This window comes from Metarhizium acridum (assembly GCF_019434415.1).
Source record: "Metarhizium acridum strain ARSEF 324 chromosome Unknown scaffold_29, whole genome shotgun sequence".
Classification (NCBI taxonomy): Eukaryota; Fungi; Ascomycota; class Sordariomycetes; order Hypocreales; family Clavicipitaceae; genus Metarhizium; species Metarhizium acridum.
The window spans coordinates 2,274,488-2,299,082 of record NW_027094017.1 but is presented as its reverse complement, the minus strand read 5'-3'; the positions used below and the strand labels follow the sequence as shown (position 1 = coordinate 2,299,082).

At 51.6% G+C, this 24,595-nt stretch overlaps 7 protein-coding genes across 7 annotated transcripts; 4 read left to right on the top strand and 3 right to left on the bottom strand.

Moving 5' to 3' along the window:
• Positions 1-1,179: 1,179 nt before the first annotated feature.
• On the top strand, positions 1,180-2,236 carry PEX3_2 (peroxin; the record flags this gene model as incomplete). Its single annotated transcript, XM_007811288.2, has 3 exons — positions 1,180-1,337; positions 1,434-1,831; positions 1,911-2,236. The coding sequence occupies 3 exons, from the start codon at positions 1,180-1,182 to the stop codon at positions 2,234-2,236; spliced, it is 882 nt and encodes a 293-aa protein (XP_007809479.2).
• A 19-nt stretch (positions 2,237-2,255) lies between these two features.
• Positions 2,256-2,948, top strand: PEX3_1 (peroxin; the record flags this gene model as incomplete). Its single annotated transcript, XM_066118417.1, has 1 exon — positions 2,256-2,948. One exon carries the CDS (start codon positions 2,256-2,258, stop codon positions 2,946-2,948), a length of 693 nt encoding a protein of 230 aa, XP_065977021.1.
• Positions 2,949-3,507: 559 nt separating this feature from the next.
• On the bottom strand, positions 3,508-4,101 carry bet5 (TRAPP complex subunit bet5; the record flags this gene model as incomplete). Its single annotated transcript, XM_066118416.1, has 3 exons — positions 3,508-3,611; positions 3,698-3,991; positions 4,065-4,101. 3 exons carry the CDS (start codon positions 4,099-4,101, stop codon positions 3,508-3,510), a joined length of 435 nt encoding a protein of 144 aa, XP_065977020.1.
• Positions 4,102-4,526: 425 nt separating this feature from the next.
• J3458_004789 (uncharacterized protein) lies at positions 4,527-8,607 on the top strand. The gene is made up of 6 exons (XM_066118415.1): positions 4,527-4,970; positions 5,048-5,129; positions 5,232-5,381; positions 5,461-5,857; positions 5,957-6,366; positions 6,424-8,607. Exons 1-6 carry the CDS (start codon positions 4,837-4,839, stop codon positions 7,216-7,218), a joined length of 1,968 nt encoding a protein of 655 aa, XP_065977019.1. The 5' UTR covers positions 4,527-4,836; the 3' UTR covers positions 7,219-8,607.
• Positions 8,608-9,710: 1,103 nt separating this feature from the next.
• Positions 9,711-10,133, bottom strand: J3458_004788 (uncharacterized protein; the record flags this gene model as incomplete). The annotated part of the gene is made up of 1 exon (XM_066118414.1): positions 9,711-10,133. The coding sequence occupies one exon, from the start codon at positions 10,131-10,133 to the stop codon at positions 9,711-9,713; it is 423 nt and encodes a 140-aa protein (XP_065977018.1).
• Positions 10,134-16,537: 6,404 nt separating this feature from the next.
• On the top strand, positions 16,538-18,001 carry SAT4 (serine/threonine-protein kinase HAL4/sat4; the record flags this gene model as incomplete). The annotated part of the gene is made up of 1 exon (XM_007811285.2): positions 16,538-18,001. One exon carries the CDS (start codon positions 16,538-16,540, stop codon positions 17,999-18,001), a length of 1,464 nt encoding a protein of 487 aa, XP_007809476.2.
• Positions 18,002-20,406: 2,405 nt separating this feature from the next.
• Positions 20,407-21,531, bottom strand: J3458_004786 (uncharacterized protein; the record flags this gene model as incomplete). Its single annotated transcript, XM_007811284.2, has 2 exons — positions 20,407-21,202; positions 21,275-21,531. 2 exons carry the CDS (start codon positions 21,529-21,531, stop codon positions 20,407-20,409), a joined length of 1,053 nt encoding a protein of 350 aa, XP_007809475.2.
• Positions 21,532-24,595: the final 3,064 nt, after the last annotated feature.

The following is a 24,595-nucleotide window of genomic DNA, read 5'->3' as shown; positions in this document are numbered from 1 at the left end:
ATTGTAAAAGGACGATGGCGGGTGGCTAGATATCTAGGATCAAGACTGCCCGGGTTCAGGCTGATTCTCAAGAGAGGCGCGAGCTTGCGTCCTGCACAGAGCTCGTCGAGGTGAGGAGGGGAGTAGACGGAGGGAAGATGACGGCCAAGGCGGAGTGGTTTGAGCGATTCTTGATCAGCCGCGACGTCAGAGCTTAGTTTGGCGGGGCGAAGCGGGGCGGGTCGGTTTATCGAGCATGGAGCCATCGAGCAGGAGCAGCGAGGGGCAGTTGACGTTTGGATGCGTGTGTCTGGCGCTGCTGGGCCACGGCCACGGCACCTGGGACGTCCAATTTAGACACGGAATCTGGCATCTGCACATTTGACGGAGCCCTGCACTCCGTACGCAGGTGCTGGGGGCCTGTCTACTGGCTGCTGGCTGCTTTGGGGCTTTGGTGCATCAAGAGCCGTCAACTGGCGGCGGCTGACCGCGCTGCAGGCCAGAGGCGGCGTCTGGACCAGATGTCTAAATGTCCATCCAGATGTCATCGACTTGTGTGGCCTGGAGTTCAATGCTGTCTGGTTGGCACATGACGGGAGCCCAACAGACAGTCAACGAGGACAGGGTCACAAGACTGCCCTTGCACCAGCCACACGCTCGCACTCTCGCCACAGGCCCACAGCCCAGCTCTCTGTATTACATTACTCCGTACTTCGTACGTACAGAGCAACAGAAACAGGTGCCAAGTACCTGGGCACTGACCTAGGCAGACAGGTACCCTTTGGCCCGAGCCTCCGTTCCAATAAACCAGTGCTGTGGCGCCTGGGAACCGAGGCCTCGGCTCCCCACTCCCCAGTCTCAACGGCCACCACTCCAATATGGAAAGTTGAATCCAGAGCTGTTGCTGCATCTTGACCATCGATAATCATCGACGGAACCCACGTCTGCTACCAGACGCCTTCCCGTGCAATACAACTCTCCCAACACTGTATCATTTGCTTGTTCATTTTTCTCCTCTTTTTTCTTAACCCCGTCTCTTGCTCGCATTTTTGTTTGCCTGAGCTCAGTATTTCGAAACTGGTATCACGAGGAAAGCTACTCGCGCCTGATTATACACCACGTGTTTCATGGGCACAGCTTGCCCGCCTATTCCATGATCCCAGTCAGCACTTTTCCCTGATCTCCCCTTCCTCGTCAGCCATGTTCTCGTCCGCACGACGCTGGCTGCGCAACAATAGGACGCCTATTGCCATCGGAGTCGGCATCGTTGGCGCCGGATACGTTGCCACCCAATATGTCTTAAACAAGATCAATGATGCGCGTGAGCGCATGAGCAGCGACCGCATCGCCAAGGAAAAGTGAGTGCTTTCATTTTTTTGATGCCCCTTGTCTTCAATGCCAGAAACCCAGGTTGGGAAAGCTTCTCATGTATGCTGACGCTAGTGACATCACAGCCTACGACGGCGGTTCGAGCAGAATCAGGAAGACTGCACGTTCACCGTCCTCGCCCTTCTTCCCACGGCTACTAGCAATGTCATGGCTGCTATGAACACGGAACAAATTACATACGAGATACAGCAAATTAAAGGCTCGACAAAGGGCCTGAAGAGCGGCACCTCCGAATCAACGAGTCCTCCCAGCATTGCCGATACGACCATGACTGAAGAAGATGGCAAGAGCATGGCTACCTCGGCCAGTATACAGAGCGAAAGCGGGATTCATGCAAGCCAGATTGCTTCCTCTACGCCGTTCTCTGCTGTCGTTGGTCAAGACGGCCAGCAGGACGGGGCGTCTGCGCCAAGGGTGTCTCGCAAAACGAAGCGACAGCTCTGGGACGACCTGACCATCAGCGGTAAGTTGCTATCGTGCCTTGCCTAGAACTAATGTTATTGATTACTAACTGGTATTTGTTTCTTGCGGTCCGTGTATAGCGGTTACCAGAGCTTTCACTCTCGTGTACACACTTGCCCTTCTCACCATGTTGACCCGTGTCCAGTTAAATCTCCTTGGTCGCCGAAGTTATCTGTCCAGCGTTGTAGCTCTTGCCACTGGTTCCCAGCAGGCTACCATCAGCCTCGAAGACAACGACGATAATCCAGAGCAGGCCTACGGCAGTGACTTTGATACCAACCGCAAGTACCTCACATTCAGTTGGTGGCTCCTGAACAAGGGTTGGATCCAGGTCATGAACCGTGTTGAAAGTGCAGTACGAACTGTCTTGTGGGAGCCTCAGTCCCCGCGACCTGGTCAGCTTTGATCGATTTAGTGATCTCACCATGGAAGTCCGAAAGTTGGTCGAAGGTTCCACCGCAGATGAGCGAAGACAAACAGATTGGCTAGCCTTCTTGCTCCCTCCCCGTAATCAGGAGGAAGAAGTCATCCGCCAATCCGGCATCCTGGAAGACAACTCCATGCAAGGCGGCGCTGCCGCCGAGCAATCACCCGCGGCCCTTCGAAGACTGCTAGATGAGACTGCCGACTTGATCGAGTCACCTTCTTTCTCACACGTCCTCACTCTAATCTTGGACGCTGCCTTCGAGGCGCTGGTTGACAAGAAGCTGGCCACCGAAGCTTTCGAACTTCCTCCCCAGTCACCATTTCCGCCTCCCGAATCAATGGAGCTCCGTCACTCCAAACTCATCCTCCTCCCCAAGATCTTATCCGTCTTGACCCGCCAAGCCCACGTCATTGGCAACGGTGTACCCAATGAATATCTCCAAGAAATGGAGGCGGTACGCGCATTAGAGGCTTTCGCCGCCGTGGTCTACTCGAGTAATTGGGAAAACGAGATCCGTGATGAAAGCATCATGGACAGCGCGGTGAACATTAGCAAGAGTGAGGTGGAATCACAACTGCTCCAACCCCTAGAGAGGAGTCGGCAGACTGGCGTGGGAGAGAGCATCGTCATGGTTGATTCACCAGGCGGACTCGAAGATGCATGGGAGAAGGCGGTGCAGCAGAAATCATGACGATGAGGTCGCGGTATATCTTGTCTTTGTCCATACATTTGAACGAAATATTGAACGAAATAAATTACACCCCTTCGGTTGGGTTTGCGGTTTAGGTATGAAGGCGTCATGTACACTGGTTTTGGAGTAGGTTTATTAGTTTATGTGGCATGAGTTGTGGCTACCTGTAGAAAATACAGCATGGTTGGACTTCCATTCATGGCTCCGGCATGGAACATGTCGTTTTGTAGATGAGAAAAACATGACATGAAGTCGTGGCATCTATCATCCCTGACGCAGGTACATCGTCCTTGGAGTTGAACATGGTCGTTCAAGCTCTGGGTCTCCTTTTTCTCTCTGGGCCGACGTCCAGCACAACATGTAGCGTGCCTGCCATTAGCGGCACCTGCCCTCAATTGGGACCGCCAGCCGAGATGCCTTTCTCTAACGCAAGATACGGCCGGTCCATTCGTCCGTGGCTGACATGGGCAAAGAGAAGGTCGTCAAAACTGTGACAATCCTGACTGGTGCCGGACTCAGTCGTCTTCATATGTTATTGAAACACACCCTGGCCACGTCCTCACATCAAACCACGAATAAACTGGTCCAAGCCCAGCTCAAACAGTTCATTCTTGACCCCCTCTCCGCCTTTGTGTTCAACAGGGGCAAGAGGATTCTTGACAACTATAGAGGCGCACTCTGTAAGAAAAAGAAAATAAAGAAGGGGGGGGGGGCCATGAAAGATGTAAAGCATGCCGCAGAATACGCACCATATTCAACCCAGAGATTGATATATATCTGATGCAACACGTTCCGCATACTCGGCGACCCCGTATCCGTCAACATGACGAACCGCAAATTCGCAGGTGTCTCGTAGTAGTGCAGCTTATACTGGCCGGTGCGATAGCTGATAAAGGCGTCGTCGTCACCGCCCAGCTTGCGGACCATGTTGCGCAGGGAGAAGACGGTTCCAAAGATGAGCTTAGCGTCGTCGGAAGCACTGGTGGCGATGCGCGAGGAGGGTCGTTGGGCAGGGAGCCATGACTTGCTGTAGATGCACTCGGCTGATGGATCTAGTTAGCTACGCTCGGACTTGCTTTCGTTACCCGGGGGAGGGGAAGGGGTTGGAGGGCGTACTGTGCCGGTCGAATATGTAGAAAGAGAAGACGGGCATGGTCGTGATGGTTGGCGAGAGGGGGAAGGTGTACGGGAAACAGAAGGGAGGGCCGCCGTGAGATGAGCGTTTCTGCCGACGCTGGTTGCAATGGACTGAAGGGGACTATGGGAGAGTCGATTAATGGCCTCGTGGGCGATTTCTCGGTGCGGTGAATGGTTGAATTGGCGGACGAGGGTGTTGCCGTTGTGCAAACATTTGAAGACCCCCTACTCCGAACACGGCGAGCAATGGATGCGTCGTCGGCGCGCCTAACGGCAAGAGCTACAGCAGAGCACCTGCAAAGGGGGGAGCACCCCGAATACCCCGCCCCACGGGTCGCAACTGAACCTGGGCCAGGACAGAGGCGTCTGTTTGTTGCCGCTTACACTAGAGCAGCTTCTTTCGAATGCTGTTTATTTTCGAGTTTCTTTGTCTCCAGCCCAGTGCCGCTGACGCCAGATACGAGGCTGTAGTGCCGTTTATATTTGCCAATTTCCACCTGGGCCTTCGCTGCAACACACCACAAATCCAGTTCTGGTAATTGGGCGTGAATGAGTGGGCATCGACGCCCATTTCCTCGCGGCAGCCTCGCATAAACAGCTCCCAGGCTCGCGGCTCTGCAGCCTGCTGATGAGTTATTAACCTTTCGTGTGGCTCGATTCACTTGGACGCTTGGCCAACTCTCCACCAGGAAGCGGCCCTGCTTCCCGCAACGGTCTGAAAACACCAGGACAACGAAGCTTGCCACTTATCATGGCCACCAATGCTGCTCCCGTCTCTCAGGGGCAACAGGTTACCGGCCTGTGTTCGCCTCGGTTGACTGTTGATCGGGTTGATGACAACGAAGACAACATGAACAGATCACGCCCGGGTCTGCCAAGTAGCTTGTAAGTCACTGGACGACTGACCTCTACGGAGCCTTTCTCCATATTGATTCTATCTTTGCTGACGATTGGATCATCAGTTCTGAACCGCCTACTTTACGCGGCTATTCTAGTCCTATGAGACAGCATAAACGAACCCCTAGCGCGCATAGGGAGATAAAGGTCAGTTCTCTCAGGTCTAGCATGTTACCTCAGCAGTCTGCTCGTCTCGCTGGCCTGTGTGTCTGTGATGAAGCCACTGCCTAACCCGTGCCACTCAAATAGGAAACTCTGGATGCTCGTGTTGAGTTCACCAGTGATGAGGTTGACGGAAGGACATATCACCGCATCAACCAATATGTTATCGTGGAGGAAATTGGAAGGGGCTCGTACGGCGCTGTCCACCGTGCTACCGATCAGTTTGGCACCGAGTTTGTAAGTTTTTTTTTGGGCATCCTCCATCCATTTCCACCTTGCGGCACAATGATGCAACTCTAATCTATCCGCTCTCAAGGCTGTCAAGGAATTCTCGAAAAGTCGACTGAGGAAACGAGCACAGTCTCATATCCTTCGTCTTGGACCGCAGAGCTCGCCTGATCAAAGTCTTCCACGTCCTCGTAGAGCTTGTGGGCCATTATCACCACAACTGACGGGATTGCGGGCCGGCGAGGAGAATGATGCTTTGTTTCTGATTCGAGAGGAAATTGCCATCATGAAAAAGCTCAACCATCCGAACCTGGTTCAATTGATTGAGGTCTTGGACGATCCTGAAGAAGACTCCTTGTACATGGTAATGGAAATGTGCAAGAAGGGCGTCATTATGACAGTAGGCTTGGACGAGAACGCTGTCCCATACAACGATGAGTCTTGCCGCCACTGGTTCCGGGATCTGCTCTTGGGCATCGAATACTGTAAGTTTTCTTCCCTTTACTTCATGAATGTTGCTTTAATTACATTGTTCCACTACGTTGCATTCCAAACCTGAGGGGGCTAACATTGTTGGTTGGTAGTGCATGCTCAAGGGGTCGTTCATCGAGACATCAAGCCCGATAATTTGTTGCTCTCGGATGATGAAGTTCTAAAGATTGTGGATTTTGGTGTTTCGGAAATGTTTGACAAGCCCGAAAACATGAGAATATCCAAATCCGCAGGGTCACCCGCATTTATGCCACCAGAGCTATGTGGCAGACACCATGAAGTCTCTGGTAAAGCGGCTGATATTTGGTCTATGGGTGTTACTCTCTATTGCCTTAAATATGGCAGGATACCGTTCAACCGCCCAACAGTCCTAGAAATCTACGAGGCTATAAAGTCAGACGATCCCAGTATTCCTGATGGCGAGGATCCCGCATTTGTGGACCTGATGACGGTTATCCTGGAGAAGGACCCCGAAAAACGGATTACAATGTCCGAATTGAGAGTAAGAACTGGACGCGAAATATGACAGGTTCCGCGCTAACATGATTATCCTTCATAGGAGCACCCATGGGTGACAAAAGGAGGATGTGATCCTCTTCTGTCTGCCGAAGATAACTGCGAGCACATTATTGAGCCTCCCAATGAGCTTGAGTTGAACCGAGCCTTCACCAGGAAAATGAACCATCTTCTCTCCATGATGAAGGCAATCCACAAATTTAGGACTCTACTGGCGAGAATTCGGGCCAGGAACAACACTGGCCTGGCTGGCTCCTCCACGTTACTTCAGCGTGTTATGTCAGAAGACGAGTCATTCAATGCCGCCAATGAGAGAGCCAAAGCAGAAGAAATAGAGGCTCTTTTAGCCCATCGTCGGCACTTACTCAGCCAGCCGGATGAAGATGCAGATAAAGGTCACGCTCGAGAGATCGGCGACCAAGAGCCTCTCCTTCTTGGCATCGGCACTGGCGCACGAGATGCTTTCGCCTGGGACGAGGCTACTCCAGATGTAGTGGCCGACTCTCCGACCGCGGTTGATTTCGATATATACGACCGTGCCTACGAAGAGGCCATTAAACGGGGAATGGAGGCCAGGCCGTCCAAAAAACCTACCATGTACTTGACCAAGTTCGTCAAAGAAACGGACTACTTCAAAAGAATGGAAAACCTGGTAGAAGGCACTGTGCCATCACTGCCCAGTCCAAAGACAGAGTTAAAGCAAGCTACCCATATATTAAGGGATAACTTGCCTTCGGAGCCGAGGGCCAAATTGGCCGAAATTATCGACAAAGTTGCGTTGTCCATCCCTGAGACACATAAAGATATGAAGCAACCTGAGCTAGGGCTCCAAACGTAAAAGGGCATGGCCTAGTTCACTTGGGCTTGTATACTGCGTGTCGTCTTAGCAGTCTCGCCTGTTATTTTGCGACGTGCTCGGATATATTCCGAAAAAATCTGAGCAATGCCGGTCTCGGCACAAACGAACATGCATATGAGACAAGATCACAATTTCGATTTCCCCATTCGATTTCCCAAGAACCACAACGCCTGTCTTAGTCCTGAGGGTCTGGACCGGAGGTGCGACACTAGAACACCTTTCAAAGAAACAACCCGGAATCTCGGCAGCATTCTACCAAGACACTGCAGTGTTGCAATGTGCGATCGCGGCGAACAGTTTTGATAGGACATGGCGTCTCCCGATATTAGTAGATAACAAAGCGATGCTACTTGCCCAACAGAATTGTTCACCGCTTCGGGTAGCTGGATTGCAGAGCAGGCGGCACTAACGTCGCGGTAATGGCTAGCGAAATAAGCTCTTTCTGGATGTGTCGCCAAATAAAAGAATGCAGGCTTGGCGATATCGTAACACTGAGCAGTACATGGTCCTACGCAGAAGCGGGCATAATCTCACCAGTTTTTACTTCTCGTGACAATTGCCAAAGGGTGAATGTAGGTATCGCCAAAGCATCATCTCCCCAGTAAAAATAGAGCGCATCATTTTTCTGAAAATTCTCCTACGTTCCCCGCGATGCAAAAGCCACCTTGGCTCATGCTCATAACAGGTCGCGTTTGCTATCAGGATGTGGTTTATGCGTTTGTCACAGACCAAGGCAGCCGGAGTAGTCTAGTCTTTCACACCGAAAAACCTCGATACCCTGCAAAACTGACGGAGAAATTTGGACCATTGAGATGCGAGAAATATAGCACGAGGGTCCTAGGGTGCGCCATGTTATTTATGTCGGGTGTTGGAGATGGGACCGTGGCTGTGAGGCTCTTTCAAGAAACAGCCGCGTGAGGTTTTTTTTTTTTGTTTTCTTTGTTCCCCTTCATTGAAGGAAGGGACAAGAAGATAACAGGGCTTTTAGATAAGGTTAGTCAGAGAGCATAGAAATATCCAATAAGGTGGCAGAAGTTTGCATTCTCAGGTTTTTCCATTGAATTGGTGATGCTCAAGTGCGGCTCGAGATTGTCGTCTCTGGAAATTCTTGCAGTCCTTGCGTCACCGTGAATCCTAGATAGGAGTGCAGCAGTGCACGTACAGTATCTTGAGCGACGACAGACGCCGACAAGTGGAATCGGACCACAACCCCGGGTTATACGACGATAACGTGGTCTTTCCAATGGATCCCCCAGCAGGTACGGAGTACTTGAGTAGCTGGATGTAGGTGCCTCGGTGCGAGTTACCGTGGCTGACCAGCACTGCATCAATGGACTCTGTCTGGACGGATTACACGCCACGAAGGCCTTCTCTGTTTCAGTACATGATTGCGGCAAGTTCAACATGCTTCACATGTTATTTACTCGCCATGACTGGTTCAGATAGGATTCAAAATAGGGTTGGGTGCCGATGGCTTAACCGAATAGTTTATTCCGCTGTTGCTGGTTTTGGGCGCAAAATCCATGTATTGGCACAAAACCTGCCATTGACTAAAGGAAGTGATTTGCAATGCTGATTGAGTAGCAAGCAATTGCCAACGCATTTCCGGAGACCAAATACACCAATAAAATCAATCCAATTGACATGTCGTCCGGTTTCGCCCAGTCGCCATCACTAAGATGGTCTCTTGCAGCAAGCTGAAAACTGTGCCTGACATGTCGTCGGTATACATGTCATGTCGCACAGTAGCTTTAAAAAAGAAATTAGACCGTGACGCGCCGTTGGTGGTGAAGGAAAAGGAACAGGGCAGATACGGGGACGCCTTGCTGCAGTCGACCCATCAGGTCAGCTCGGTAGCATGTAAGGTGGTATGAAGTTCATGTCTCACCAGGGCCTCCGAGGGGACATGCATATGCGGCATGGGATGAAAAATGTGGCCGGAAACTTACCTGGGGGAGTGTCAGTTGACTGAGCGCGTTGGCCGCATAAATTCCTAGCAAGAACGAACAAAAGACTTTGAGCAATGACTCGGCCGAGGAGCTCTAGGACTATTAGCCCTGGGCCTACATGCGCATTCTCGCATCCCGCGCATGCGTATTCAGGCAGCATACAGAGTGTACTGCTGAGATATACTGGTATTCAGCGTATTGAATGGACGGCCCATGGTGATGGTGAGAAAGTTGCCCAGGTTTGTGAGCCGAGCAATCTGCCATGACTAGCGAGACGCACGTATCGACGACTCCGGTTCCTGAGTGAAATATGACAAGCCAATTTTTCCAAAATGACAGTCAACGGTATACATCTGGTATCATAGGTAGCGTAGAGCTAGTTGCCAGACAGGTGGAAAATGTGGCTTCGGCTCAGCTGAGACTTTATCAAGCCTCGAAATCTTAGATCGTAGAGCAAGGGTGACAAGGTGCAGCAATCTCTAATGATCATGGCTCATGGTCGAAAAGAGACGTGGAAAACTCTTAGTAGGCAAATACATAATTCTTGCAAGGCCGCTCGTTCCACTTGGCTGAATGGGTTGGTGGTGGTGTGGGATGAGCATCTGCCTTGATTAGCGCGGCTGCAAGCCAGGGCAACAACCTAGTCCCTTGGTAGTAAAAAGTAACCCGCGTGACATGAGTCGAAATCCAGCTTATGTAGCCTTCAGTGAGTGTAGCATGAGCCGGCGAGGTACGTTGATAGACAAATCTAGTGATATGTTGGGAGCCTTTGTGGTGGTCGAGTCGAGAGACCGCAGTCGCATATACGCTGCCGGACAGTTTCCGAGAGGGTAGGAACTCTGGAACAAATACCCCCGAACTCGGTGAGGCATAATGAGGTGCTTCTGACGGCTGCGTCTGCGTAAGTCGAGAGCTTTGAGAATCAACATACCAAGTAAGCGGCATCGCTTGAAACAGGCATCTTGAACCTTGTTCTTTTCACTTGTCGGCCTTTTCCGTTGAGGGGAGTGTTGTCTTCTGAATAATACAGATTTGCCATTACCATGATTCTGTCCATCCTGTATCACTCTCGGTCTTGAGCAAACTGCCCATGCCCGGCTTGCCCACATGCAGATTCCTCTCTATTTGAAGGTGATGTTTAAGCCAGCACACTCAGCCATCGCTGAATGTCCTGGCACGTACTCAATATTCGGGAATCGGTACTTGATACATCGTATATGGTGCATTAGGTAGTAGTCTATGCGTGGCAGCTTCTCATCATGTCAGATCAGATGGATGATCTTGGTAGGTTGGAAGCCTCACAAGACTGGCTGCCTTGATAATCCAAGCTGCCTTTCTGTCAATGACATTTGACCTGACGGGTTTTGTCGTCAACAACATGCAACTTGGGTGTAGTACAGCATGAAGAAGGGTCATGTGCAAGCAACGTGGAATAGTCAAGGGTGGAGGTTCGGACCGCAATTGGCTTTCAACATTTTCGGAAAACGGGGATGCTGATAGGAGCTGGCCGCTGAGGCTGCCAAGTCTATTGGGCCTTTGTGCGTCAATTCTATATCCGTAAAGTAATTGGGGATAACCAATGAATGGCTCACCTAAGTCTCTGTCATGCGCGGAGTACTCCGGGTCAACGAACCCGTGAGCTTGTGCTCGACGCAAGTGGGTCCTTTGCCAAACGGCCCCCACGATGTCCACGACGTCCACGACGTCCACGACAGCCCACTTTGACCGCGTCCTTGGTATGTTTGTATCTCACGGACCAGTCGACCTGGCTCGCGCATTCGTTAAGCGGGCCGGACTTGATAGAGCTGAGCGAGTCTGGTAGGTTTTGCTGGCTTGCTGAGCAGTTCAGATGATGAAGCGGCTGGGCAAAGAGGCAGCAGGCAAGTAGCTGGCGGGTACCTACCTACCTAGGTAGGTACCTAGGAGGTATCTGGTAGGTATTAGCAGGTGGCTGGCAGGTGGCAGGTACCTGGTGGCACCTGGCACCGAGCACCGAGCACCAAGACGCTATGACGTCGCGCCGCATAAACGCCAATGTTGGCCCGGCCTGGCAGCTTCTGGCAAGTCATACGGCGTACGGAGTAAACACTTGCCCTATGAGCAGTCAATATTGCAGACCACCAAAGACTTCGCAAGCGCACAAGTTCACAGGCTGTGACGGACCAACGGGACCGGCAAGGCCAACATTGAACGAAATCAGCAAGGCGCCATGCGATGTTCCTCCCCGCCAAACGCCTGCTCGTTGCTTGACCCATGTCAAGGGCCGACATTCAAGACTTGGGCTGCGCGTTTCGGGACCCTACTTTCGGCCACCCATCACCATCTTACCCTAAGCCTAAGCCCCATGAACCGACGTAAACTGAGTCTCTCAACCTCCGCACATCTGTCCACAATAAAATGGTAAAGGGGGGGGAAGAGTTTGTAATAAACAACCTCTTCCGGTCTGCCGACGGGTCCACGGTCTCCTCGCATCCCGGACTGAAAAGATTTGCCCCTATTTGGTTAATCGCCATAATCACTGCCCCTAAGCAAAACCCCTAAGCACAGCTAATTTTGGTCGCCGAGGCCGTACGCCAACACGTTGGAGTATCATAGCTCCATGTGTCTGACAGTGGTCCGATGCCGACGGGGTTGCATTTGCCATTGTAGACTTGCACCAGGCCAGCTGAGCTCGGCAACACCTGTTGCACAAGGTGCTGCTTAATAGGTGACACGCACCCAAGGGACAGAATAAAGCAGTAAATGAGAAATAAGCTTGTCAGGCTAGCACGTGGCTCTCCGATGGCTATCGTGGGTGCGCAGTATGAATACTTTGCAGGTTGTACCTCAGCGAAGCTAATCTGAGGCCAACAACTACATGAGAACTAAAAACGCTGGGATAGAGTCCAAGTTCAGCGCAGATGCAATGCACAATATGCAGGCTGTCATGACGGGCAGGCCGAGGTCACGGCGCCGAGCATGGACCACGCTGGACTCCCATACTCTGTACAGCACGCGCAGGCGTAAAACGAGGCTTTACAGAATCGTTGAGCCCTGCAACCATGCGGACTGGATTCGACGCCCCATCAGTTGAAGAAGACACATTGTTGAAAATCCACCTGTCCTGGTTCCTGTGATACTCCCATGGCTCCCACCAGTGATTTGTCCCCCTTTGCTGGGGGGCGACGGGGATAGGCTTTGACGATTTGGCGGTAATGGCAAAACACCATATCGCGCATACGTCTGACTTTTGGATCGACAAGCCCCCCCTAACCGCTGTCACTACCCCAGTTTTCTTATGCGCTTGTTCTCAACATAATATGCAAAAGTTGTAGCATGATTCTTCTCGCACCGCCAAGTAGGCGTAGGCAACTGCGCCGTGCCAAGCTAGCATTCCGATTCTGTATGCTGGCAACACAGCAGACAAATTTACGCAACACATTATGAAAGTAACGGGGTTTGACTTGCTGCAGAATAACATCATGTCATCGTCTCCTGTAATAATATGAAAGTTGCTTGGTGGAACGAACACCAGTTGTAGGTTGTCAAGCGCTGTCCAAGGAATGCTTTCCTTCCCGCTAGACCTTTAATTGATATTACTCTTCATGAAGCCGAAACCTGTCGTCTTGGCGCCCATGGCTGCCTGTGGCTTCTGTGCTCCGCAATGTTCATCCTAGGCTGAGCCGGCTTGGCAATGAGCCTGGGAACACTTGACGTTTCCCGCCAGTGCCTGTGCCAATTTTTGTTCCGCTTGGTCATCATCGTGGTTGGCGGCCGCTCGATGTGCCGGGGACCGTTAATCCTAGCCGCATGTGTGCTCTGTCGGTTTTCTTTTTTTGGGGATTTGCCTAATGCAGTATGAGCCATTGGCAATGTTGGGTTTGTAACTTCGATTCGAGTATTTCTCCCTGTTGCGTGCTCTACCGTCTGTCGTTTGTCGCCAGAACACAGAGTACCTAGGCAGTTACTCCATACTCCACGCGGAAAAGATAGGAACGGCAGGTGACAGGAGTCAAAATGGTAATAATAGAATGTTGGTCTCAGATGCGGATGCCGGATGTGGCCCATGCCCCTAGACCCTCAACATGTCTCAGTGGTGATTCACATCGTTCAAAACCATGTCGGTGGCGGCAGGCGAATAGTAAGGAAAATTCACTGAACCCAGTCGGTGCTCTTGGCGCTTGACCGTGGATGAGGACAGGCCACTTGAGGGGTGACTGGCAGCATTTCCCCCAGTGTACGGAGCGTTGGACCGAGTATTGTATGTACAAAATACCCATGCGCGGCGTCTCATGAAAGTGGCCCAGAAGCTCCGTGAAGATGTGCGTCTTGTCCCGAGTAGTCACGTCACGGTGGGTGCACGGCGGAATTGCTGGGTATTTTGCCGCCTACCATAGGTATGACAACTCGAAGTCGAGCTTGATGGTGTCTGGCCGCTTTTTTTTTTTAGTTGATGCTAGCTCTGTGGTGGTTTTTTTTTTTTTTTTTTTTTTTTTTTGGTTGTTGCGGTGCGCCTTGCCCCTGTCTTGAACCAAGGGCTGGGGCTGGTATGGAGGTACGAATACTAACATAAACCATATTTCTCAAGGTTTATGTCTTGTGCACACTATTATGAAGTAGGTAAAGCTGACGGTTATGAAGTCAATACAATATCTGCCGATGTACTCCGTACACACCGCAGGCGCTCCTTCCTGGGTTGGTCAACCGAGACACGGAAAGACGCCCAGAGCAAAGAGGGAGCAATTCGAAGTTCAGGGCGTAAGAGGGTCTGTCTTCCTGCAGACCGGAGCAAGTAGTAGTACGGAGTACTCCGTACCTCCTTGGGTTACTTCAATGATGCGGCTTGCAGGTATAGTTTGTGCAGCGAAGAAAGGGCAAGGAAACTACTACCTGGGTACGCAGTAGCTGCAGTACAGGGAAGAACTAATACATGAGATGCGGTCTGCAAACATACAAACATGCAGGAAATCATGTCGTATCGTCCAGTACGGTATTTGCACAATGCAAAATATATATATATATATAAAGGCGCCATGGGCCACGCGGGAGGGTTGAAGTGGGCTCACATTTACAATTCCAACATTTTCATTCACAATACTCCGTGCTGTACAATAATATTCCGCATCGCCCCAGCTCGGCACCAAGTCAAGAGAGCATCATTGCGACCTCTATCTTACATGCCACGGATAACTCAGTCTGGACCCTTTCGCATCATATCCGCATCATAACCCCTGGTTCTGCGCATGGCCGCAGCAGCAGCAGCAAACTACTCCGTACATACCTACCTAGGTAGGTACTTATCTATCGGCTCCGTGACAAAGCTGTTCACCAGTATTAAACATTGAATCCTCCTCCACTTGGTGTGCAAGCCACCACCAACCAACAGTGCCACGGCGACCCTTGCTCTGGATAAGCGCTCGACGCTTCGACATGAGAACATTGAAGCTTAGACTGGACCAGCCTGGCCCTTGACTTATTACTCGGCATCAGAACTGCCAAAAACTGCCCAGCAGCATTACCGAGCTCCTTGCGGAGTACTCCGTGGGTGGTCTATACTCAGTAAGTAGGTACTTAAGTACCTGGGTACCTGGGCTGCTGGGGACTTTAGGAGGGGCGTGACCCGCTAGAAAGCCCTAGGAGGGCCCCCTCTAGCCTTCCTCCAGCCACTGGGTACTGGGTACTGCCGCGAGTGTCGAGCTTTTACAACAATTAAACTTCCAATTTGACTCTGCCAGTGCACAGCTATTTAAGTGCTTGAGTAGGAGCCTACTTTTCTACTCAGGTGCATGGCGAACGAACCAGTCAATAAGTGGACAGGTTGAACGTCTGAAGAAGCAGCTACATGTGGACTGACTTCGCCTTGTTGAAGAGGCTCGGATTCAATCAAAGTTACTAACCCGCTTACGGATTCCGTTCCTCTGGTGTCTGTGGACCAGAACAGCCCAGCGTCGTCCCGCCTTGGATGACCAGAACTGGTCAATTCTTCGTTCCATGTTCCTCAGTGCCCGAGTCTAGCCTCCCCAAGCCATCAGCATCCTCTCTGCCCACTATTATTATATTCTTTTTTTTTCTTTCTCCTTTTTCCCTTTTCTGTTGCTGGCTCATTTGTTCCCTCGCCCGCCCTCTCAGTCCTTCGTCCTTTGACCCTCGTCTCTAGGTCGTTTCGCCTCTGTCGGCCGCCCTCCTCTCTCGTCGGCTCAGTGTGAGCTGCTGATCCCCGTTTCATACCTCGACGCCCCCTTTTCTTTCTTCACACGCACGAATTAAATACAAAAGACATATTTTCATACTGCTATTTGCGTGGTGCCAAGGCCATCGAGCCATCGACTACCCTCGGCACGGGTCTATAGGTACCTGTGTACTTGGCCACGTCGCACACCAGTCGCCTGCACCAGTTTGGGCGTACAAGTCGGCCTCACTCCCTCCTTCTCTGGTACGCCCCGGCATTGAACAGCCTCTCTGTTGAACGCCGGCCAACGCTTTGGCAATTGTACATATATTGATTGTTGTCGTCCTTCTCGCGGCGCCGCTCCAGACGCCACCGAACCTGCGAACCTGCGAGCCTGCGACATTTGGCTAATCCCTGTCGCCTCGTTTTGTACGCTGCACGCTGCAAGCTGCAGGCTGTACGCACACTGACTACACCCTGCCTGCACCCTGTCTGCACCCTGCCTGCACCCTGCCTGCACCCTCTGGCACCTTCTGGCCACTGCAGCCTCAACGCCTCCAGGCCTCGACACCCTGACCAGACCCGACGCCAAATCACTCTCGAGTACTATTCACTCAACCCCGCCGTGCGCGAGTTTGTTCTGCCTCTGGTCTTCTTGTCTTCCGTTCCAGCGTCTTGCTCTCCGGCTCTTGGCGTCGCCGTCCGTCACCTCGCCGTCGCCTCTGCCTGGCTGGCTCGCACCTCGCCTTCGACCTCCTCGAACCTCGTCCTTCATCCCGACCCGGCTTTGTCATCGCCGACACCCACCCGCCTTTTCACTAGCCAGCCCGGCCGCGGCCACGACTTGCTGCTACCTGCCACCGCCTGCCACCGCCACCAACCTACTCGTCAACTGGGAGAGGCCGTTTGTGTTTTAATTCGCTTTGTTCGCTTTGATAGCTGCCATAATCTCGGAACATTCCAGTACATCGTTCAATCTCAATTTTTCTTCTTGCTCTTACTCTTCTCCTTCAAACCCTCGCCTCAATCTTGTCAATCTTTGGACCTGTCACAACCACTTTTTATATCGCGCCACCGTTGACCACCTCTTCAACCCACAAGTGCTCGCCGCTGCCGCACGCAGTTCCTTGCGTCTGCGACAGCGAGACTCGCCACTCAACCCACGGCGCTGCGTCAGTCCTGCTGCGCTGCTACTTCGAAAATGCCTGCCGCATCCGGTGATTCGTCAAAGCCCAGTTCCGCGCCGAGCTCAAAACCTTCGTCCATCAAATCCAACGATGGTTCCAGACATTCTCCCGGTCTTACCGCTCAAGATTTCGATTCCGCGAGCGAATCCTCACACCTGAGGCCCCATTCCGAAAGGTCCTCTGTCAAGGAACGCTTCACCCGCATGTTTTCGAGTAAAGACCTTCCCAAACTGAACAACGGCAACGGCGAACATGCTGGGAGGCCTCGTGGCCCTTCCTTGAACGGCGCCTCATCCCCCGCTTCGTCGCGCAAAGAGTCTTCTGAGCGTCCCTCTGAGAAGCCGCCATCCAATGCATCCAAGGTCATCCCCGGCAAGGACCTTGGTAGTCGCTTCGCTTGCAATCCAGAAGTCCAAGGTGGCCACGAACATCACCTGAAGTCAAGCCGACGTCAAGAAAAGCTCTCCGACATGTGGAGATCTCTACTAGGAAAGAAGCCAGAGGCTACTCCTGACAGCGACCTCTCTCTTGTATCCAACTGGGTGGACTCGCTGCGCCAAGAAAAGGAAGAGGCGGGAGACCGCAAAGGTGGACCCAATGTGTCATCGACACTCGTCGAGAAGTATGGCAAATGCCAAGAAGTAGTTGGACGGGGAGCCTTTGGTATCGTTCGAATCTCCCACAAGAAGCTTGGAGGCAGCGAAAAGCTCTTTGCCGTAAAGGAGTTTCGCCGACGACCCGAAGAAACCGAAAAAAAATACAGCAAGCGCCTGACCGCCGAGTTCTGTATATCTTCGTCTCTGCGCCACCCCAACGTAATTCACACCCTGGACCTGTTGAAGGATGCCAAGGGCGACTACTGCGAGGTTATGGAGTTCTGTGCTGGCGGTGATCTCTATACTCTCATTCTTTCAAGTGGCAAACTCGAGGTTCAAGAGGCCGATTGCTTCTTCAAGCAGATGATGAGAGGTGTAGAATATCTCCACGAAATGGGCGTCGCCCACAGAGACCTCAAGCCAGAGAACCTTCTGCTGACCACAAGGGGTGCGCTCAAAATCACAGATTTTGGCAACGGCGAATGCTTCCGAATGGCTTGGGAAACAGATGCTCACATGGTGTCTGGACTATGTGGCTCGGCCCCATACATCTCCCCAGAGGAGTACACGGACAAAGAATTCGATGCTCGCGCCGTCGACGTGTGGGCCTGTGGTGTCATTTACATGGCCATGCGAACAGGCCGTCATCTCTGGCGAGTAGCCAAGAAGGACGAGGATGAGTTCTACGCTCGATATCTCGAGGGCCGGCGTGACGAAGAGGGTTACGGCCCCATTGAGTCGCTACATCGAGCAAGATGCCGCAACGTCATCTACTCAGTTCTGGATCCCCATCCCACCCGCCGCTTAACAGCTGCTCAGGTTCTCAAATCGGAGTGGGTTCGCGAAATCAAACTGTGCAAGGCTGGAGAGGAGGGTCTTTAACACCCCGTCCGTCATGCTGCTTTAGCATGGCGGACTGCAATCTGATGGCCGGCACAATTTACAACAGTAATATTGGCCAAGACATCTTGCAGGCTCTTCTGCCCTAACCCTTTGATCGGCGCCGCTGGGATAAACTGCACCAGGACATAGCCATCCCTGTGGGTATTCTCTCTTATGCGAACTGAATGACCGATATAACGACTTGATGACATTTCTTCATCTACGGCCATACATGCACTTATTTCAAATTTTGATTTATATTTTTACCACGACATACTTTTATCCCGATATTACAACCCTATCTTTTGTGTTGCCCCCCCTTTCCCCCGCCCCCTTTTTTTTCTGCTCTTGAGACTGTTGGCTCTCTCGGTTCTAAAAAGGTCGTTTCATTGTCGATACACCACCGAGCAACGGCGTTCCTGGCGTTCTTTCATCACTCCCCTTGTTCCCATCCTTTTTGTCTTTAATTTCGGTGGCACACTGCTCCGCAAGCGACACCTTTGGCGTACTCTTGAGTATCCTGGGTTATATTTATATTTTTCAGGTTGAGGAATTGGTTTAGAGGAAGCTGAGAGGCTTGGGAGGGAGGCTTCGTTCTATTTCAGGACAGGATTGGTGAACCGGAGTTTGTCCTCTGCCAATAGGGCACGGCTGGCTAACTGGCTTATTTGTTATTACCAGAAGACGTGGGACTTTTTTCGGATTGAATCATCGGTATGCCACCAACAACAGGGTACTGGAGTGTATGAAATCCTGTCAATGGTTGGATGAGAAGAATGCCTGGGCAGTTTAATTACACGTTCGAGTATCGCTGTCTGTACATAGCCTTTGGAAATCCCATGACTTGGAGTCTCACCACTACACTACTATCTCGTTCGCACATATCCACGATGCATGATGCCCCGACGCGTCCGGCATCACTTCCTCTGTACCTTTACGTACCAGCCGTGCGATGGCGCACTTTCAGAGGCCAAGCGGTTGCATGTGCATACGTAATCATCAGGTACAGCCGCGCAGATAGATTCCCAGTTAGGCTGCCCCAAAAGAAGTATGGTTTCGATACCAGTCAGCTAGAACTTCACACCGTGGTGTAGTCCACTTGACGTATTTTCAAAGTTTCATCGCCAATAAGTGCACTTTTATCCAAGAATCTACTCAACCCTAGACTCCTCGAGTCTCGTGAAGCCTTCTTATTTCTTGCCGGTCTGGTCGGCGATGTACAGAACTGTTCAGACGGGGCCAGTGTATGCATGTAGCGTCGAGGCATTGAATACATCCGCGTCTTGGCCGGTGGCATGAGCACCCTCTTTTCACTTTAATAATCGCGCAGTGTTGTTAGTTGACATTCTCAAAAGAAATAAAATGCTTACGGGTGTGGAATTTCCTTTGTATATTGACCTATCCAACTCCAGTAAGATATTATGTAAACCAAGGCCACCCGCCATTTCCAAGATTCCCACCCCTTGTCCTATTGTTGCCTTTCACAGTTCATCCGCCCATTATCGTTTGCTCATGTCAAGTAGCTTCTGATAATGTAAGTTGCTCCCCAGAAATACGAATCCTAGTTCTGCGCATGGACTATCAACCCACCACACAGGTATAATCCCGAACTCAAAAACTAGTAGCAGATATTCGACAACGATCCAGCCTCCTGCTTCTTGTTCGAGCAGGCGAAAGGAGAAAGTGTGAAAAATAAAGCACCCCAAGGGCATCAGGAACAAATAGTAAAAAAAAAAAAAAAAAAAAAAAAGGGATAAAAAAGGATGACGACCTTGCGAAACGAAGAGTCTCAAAATCCACCGTAGCCAGGACGCTGGGTGGCAGGCAGGTCGAGAACATAGTATGCCCAGCACAGAATTTTCTATCCTCTGCTATACTTCCTCCTGAATAAACAGTAGCCGGAGGTGCAGAGTCGATTAATGTATAAGAATATGCATCGTGCAGCCATAATATCCAAAACACATGATATCTTCGCACGAGACCAGAAGACCACCCCTGTTGCCGGCTCTATGGTGCCAACAACGGCAATACACGTGTGGCGACTAAACGGCCATAATGGCTAGGCGACTGAGCTGTATATAAGCTAAGACATAAATAGTTTCATCAAACTGCAACGCAGCAGCCGTTATTATGAGTGAAATAGGTCCCATGCCCTTGAGCAAAGGCGAAGAAATTCGTCCTTCTTTGCGCGCTGTGTCTCGGGACTGTCTCTACCCTCACCAAACGGTCCACGCTTCGTTGCAGATGGCCCGTAACCTAGCGGAGGGCTTGCACCTTCCTCGTACTCAGCTCTAGTGCGGCGTTTGGTAGAAGTTCGGCTGCCATCAATTTGTCGACTTCCCGCAGCGGGAGATGGAGGGGTGGGAGGTTGGTGGCCACCATAATGGACGATCTTCGGAAGTAACTCAGGTCTTCCCTCCAGCAAGTTCTTGTTGTGCTTCTTCGGCAGACTTGTATTCCCTTGGTCGGCCAGATGAGGGAGGCTGTTGATGTGCTGAATGCAGACTCGGGGAAGCTAGAGGAGCTCCTCGTTGAAAAGGTGGTGGTGCGTTGTCTGGATGGGCAGTAGCGCTGTGTCCGAAAACGTCGCTGATCGGGGGCAGACGGTTATTTGTCTGATTAGCAGGAACATGGTGAATATGTGAGTTACTGGACAGATGTGAAGGGTGATTGGCAACTTGGCGTGACATTGACGCGGGATGTTGAGGGCCAGTGAAGCTGCGACCAAGCGGTGCCGACTGGATAACTCGCTCATTGGCAAAATGCTCGTGAGATGGTGCTACAATGGAGAGCCCAGGAGGCGCTTTCCCTCTGCGAGACATGCCAGGTGTTTTGGCGGCAAAGTTTGAGAGCGCATCTTTGTCTTTATCACTGGGGCCTTCTCCTTTCGCAGATTGCTGTTGTAACCTTTGTTCAATAATGCTGCGCTGCTGTTCCCTTACAGACATGCTTCTTTGTAACTGCTCCTTCATGACTGGATCCTGTGTCACAAATCCAGGTGACAGGCAGGCGATGCCTACTTCTTGAATCCCCAGGCTGTCTCGGGCTGACATAGGCACTGCTGAGGCCGGGTTGTTGGGTGTTGATAGAGTGTTTTTGGACAGGTCCAACCGCCGCGGTCGAGGTTTCATGTTTGGTAGTGTTGGAGAACCGGGTTCCTTTTTCACAATCACTTTGGGTCGGCCTATTTCATGACGGTTACTGTGAGGAATTTGATTAGTCAAAAATCGAACTTGATTTGGCACATGAATTCGTCTGAGCTGCGCAACTTACGGTCCATTCGGTGAGGACTTCACGCCCGAGGACGCTCCAGATCCCTTGGGGCTGCCTCTGTCACCATTTTTCTGAGGACCAGCGCTCGTGCTCTTGCTATTAGACCCTGATGCAGCTGTGGGTGTTCTATTGGGGGGAGACGTTGGACCAGTGACCTTGGTGCTGCCGGATGCTTCAGAAGCAACTACATCGGTGGCAGAAAAAGGCGGCCTCTCGTGGGGAGCTGGAGATGGCGCCATCGCGATCGCGGCACTCATGTTGATTTGAGATCCCCAAGGTTGGCGGAGTTGATGTGGGATATGTTGAATGAACTAGCCACGCGATGGAAAATCAGCCGGGGTGACTGAGTATACTATATTCTGGCTGTCGGTAATTGAAGAGCCAGTGTCCTTCACTATCGTTTCCAGGGAGTATGAGTGAGGCGCAAGTCGAAGCCCGGTCGCGGTGTTATCACAAGTTGTCTCCCTGTGCTATTGCGGGTCGGTGGTGACTACCGGTTCAGCAGCTAGCAGAACTCAAACTCTCGCTGTGCAGTCTGTGTGGTCGGGATCCTAGCCTCGGTAAGAGATCTGTTCTTCGGGAATGGTGACACGAACGCAATCAATATCACAATGCGAATCGAAAAAAGTTCCTCCCCCTTTTGGAAGGATTGTTACCGAGACCGTGTTTTGAAAATCCCACAACATCAAAGTGCCGGGTCAGCGGTCACCTTTGTGCAATATCGAAATGGTGCAGGTATGAGACCTGGCGCAACGTAGGCTTTCTCAAGCGAGGGATGTGACGGAAAGTACAATACACCCGCTACGTGCATGCAGGCCAGAAAGGGAGAGTCGACAAGTTGGCTGATAAAAAGCAGAGAGAAGAGAGCGACAATGACAATCAGAAGCGCCGGGAGAAGGCCCAGAATGCAACACGATGCAGATGCCCGCAAAATGGCACCTGGTGGACGGGCTCACACACGCAGGGGTGGCGGTTGCGGACTTTTATGGGCGAATCAATGGGATGGCAGCGTTCCAGTGGTGAGCCACAACGGTGGTTGTGGTGGTTGTGGTGGATGTGGTGGTTGGCGTAGGTGGGTTCGAGATTTGTCGGCGCGAGACGGAGCGAGTTCAGCGAGTGGTCGACGTCGGAGGAGCCAAGGGCCCGTCGTCAGTGAAAGCGGACTAGCGAGGCACACAGCACACAGGGTTTTAAGGGTGGACTGCAGGTGCGGCAGAGGCGACAAGCACCGTCTTTGCGTCGAAATTGGCGAGCGAGGCAGACAATGATAACAGACAAAATTACCATTCGCGATGACGCCGGTGGGCTTGGTGGTGAAGATTATTCTCGAGACAGCACCGGAGTACGAGGGAAAGAGCGAGGGGACGGGGGGAGGTGAGGTGAGTGTGAGAGGGAGAGGAAGGAGGGATCATGAGGATGAAGTGTTAAAGAGAAAGAAGGACCAAGGAGCCGAGCAGCTCTGAGGCGTCGAGCAGCGAAGGAGTCAGGAGCATCCAGGAGTACTCCGTACCTGAGACTAGATAGAGCTAAGAAATGGCTTCGTCGACGGTACAATCCAATCCAATCTAGCAATGCTCCTCCGAGAACCACGGCAGTCTTTCCAACCACCAAGAGTATCCAAACACTGAGACGGACTGAGTGGGCTCGCACAAGCTGCGACGGGTGCTGGTCCTGGAGGATCCTGAAGCAATGGACTGCAGCCAAACAGACCAAGGGGGGAGCATGGGATGATGAGATCGCATGCACACCAGGATACCAGGAGGGGGTCAGTTTGCAGCACAAAGCGCAGGGATTACCCCAAGGCACCGCAAGCCAGTCAGCCAGCCAGCACAAGCGTCGCCCGGGCTCGCCATGGGTCACACAGCACTTCAATGAAGTAAAACAAAGTTGCTGGGTACACGATAATATTACAGTGCTGGGCATCTGGGACATTGGAGCGTCTCTTGTCAACTCGGTACACAGATCAAGAGATGCCGCCTGGACAAAGCCGAGGGGGCTTGGGGTGTCTCTGCTGGTTGAGGGGGGTGGCTCTTTGTCCCAAGTCACCAAAATGCAAACATACCGACGTTTATTCTATGCCTGGCCCTTCGCCCTGCACCAATCGTATAGCCGGCAGTCGCATTGACAAAGAGGAATTGGTTATCACGGCACGGAGTGCATTTAGTTAACAAATCGCCCCTATTGCTATTAGCCGAAGCTAATCTCAACTAGGAGTCCAATGCGGATCGCAGCAAGAACCACATATCAACCTATTATAATGTAAGTACGGAACATGGGCTAGGGAGTACAAGATGGCATAGTATTAGATCGACTCCAACTGACTGTGCAAGTGGCCAGGTCCCCAAGTTTTCCGTTGCTAGTGCCAGTGGCTGGAATAAGCGCGACCGTCAACTGGAACAAGATATTACCAAAGACACATGTTCTCATTCGATCGCGCGAGACAATATGGAAGTACTTGACATATCAAGTGAAAAACACGCACAATGGTTGGTTATGTGTTTTAGAATGAGGTGTTTTTGGCTCATCACAATTCGTTACAGCTGTCTTCCCCCTTCGTCCAGCTTTCAGACTGAATGCTGACGTCCCTTTTGAGCACTAATAGAAGCAGATCTTGACAGGGAGCAGACGCCATGGCCCTGTCTGAAACTCGCCGCATGTCCATGAAGAGGCGGCGCCCCAGCTTTCAATCCAGGCTGAGAGCTCCACCAAAGTGCGACATCAGACGGGACGCCAGGGCCTCTACCAAACATCCCAACTCGGCCATCGCCAGGAATAGTCCAGAACGGACCCCCACCATGAACACGAATACTACTGGTCGAGTCTCTCGTTTCCCTGCAATACGGTACTTGCTCTATGGCTCCATGCCGCACCAGCAGAGACAAAGACGCAGATCAACACGAAGCAACCATGACTAGAACTTGACAGATATTCAACTCCGGCATCAAATTCGCGATATGTGAAAGAGCTTGCAGCCCAGCGACGTCCTTGTGACACAGTAGTACGGAGTACTTAGACGCCAAGTTGCGTACGTCGTATTACGACAGAAATAAATGCTTTGCTCATGCTCCGTAAGCTGGCTGGCCCGGTACCAGGATCGACTCGTATTAGTAGAGAAGCGACCAAGAGTTCATGGCCCAAATCGATACTAGGGAGTTCGGGATTTTTTGTTCAGCACGGTTTAGCTTCTGGGGCAAAGATTCAATGGCCTGGATAACCGTCTGGCATTTTCTTGCATAGAGAATCCGGCGCTAAATGGATGTTTGTTCTCCCTAGTATTTTCTTTTTTTTTTTTTCTCCTTTTGCCCCTGCTGTGTCCAGGAA

Coding starts and splice junctions, on each gene's coding strand:
- J3458_004789 (XM_066118415.1), top strand. CDS start 4,837: ATGGCCACCAATGCTGCTCCCGTCTCTCAGGGGCAACAGGTTACCGGC. Junction 4,971..5,047: donor CCGGGTCTGCCAAGTAGCTT/GTAAGTCACTGG, acceptor TTGGATCATCAG/TTCTGAACCGCCTACTTTAC. Junction 5,130..5,231: donor GCGCGCATAGGGAGATAAAG/GTCAGTTCTCTC, acceptor CCACTCAAATAG/GAAACTCTGGATGCTCGTGT.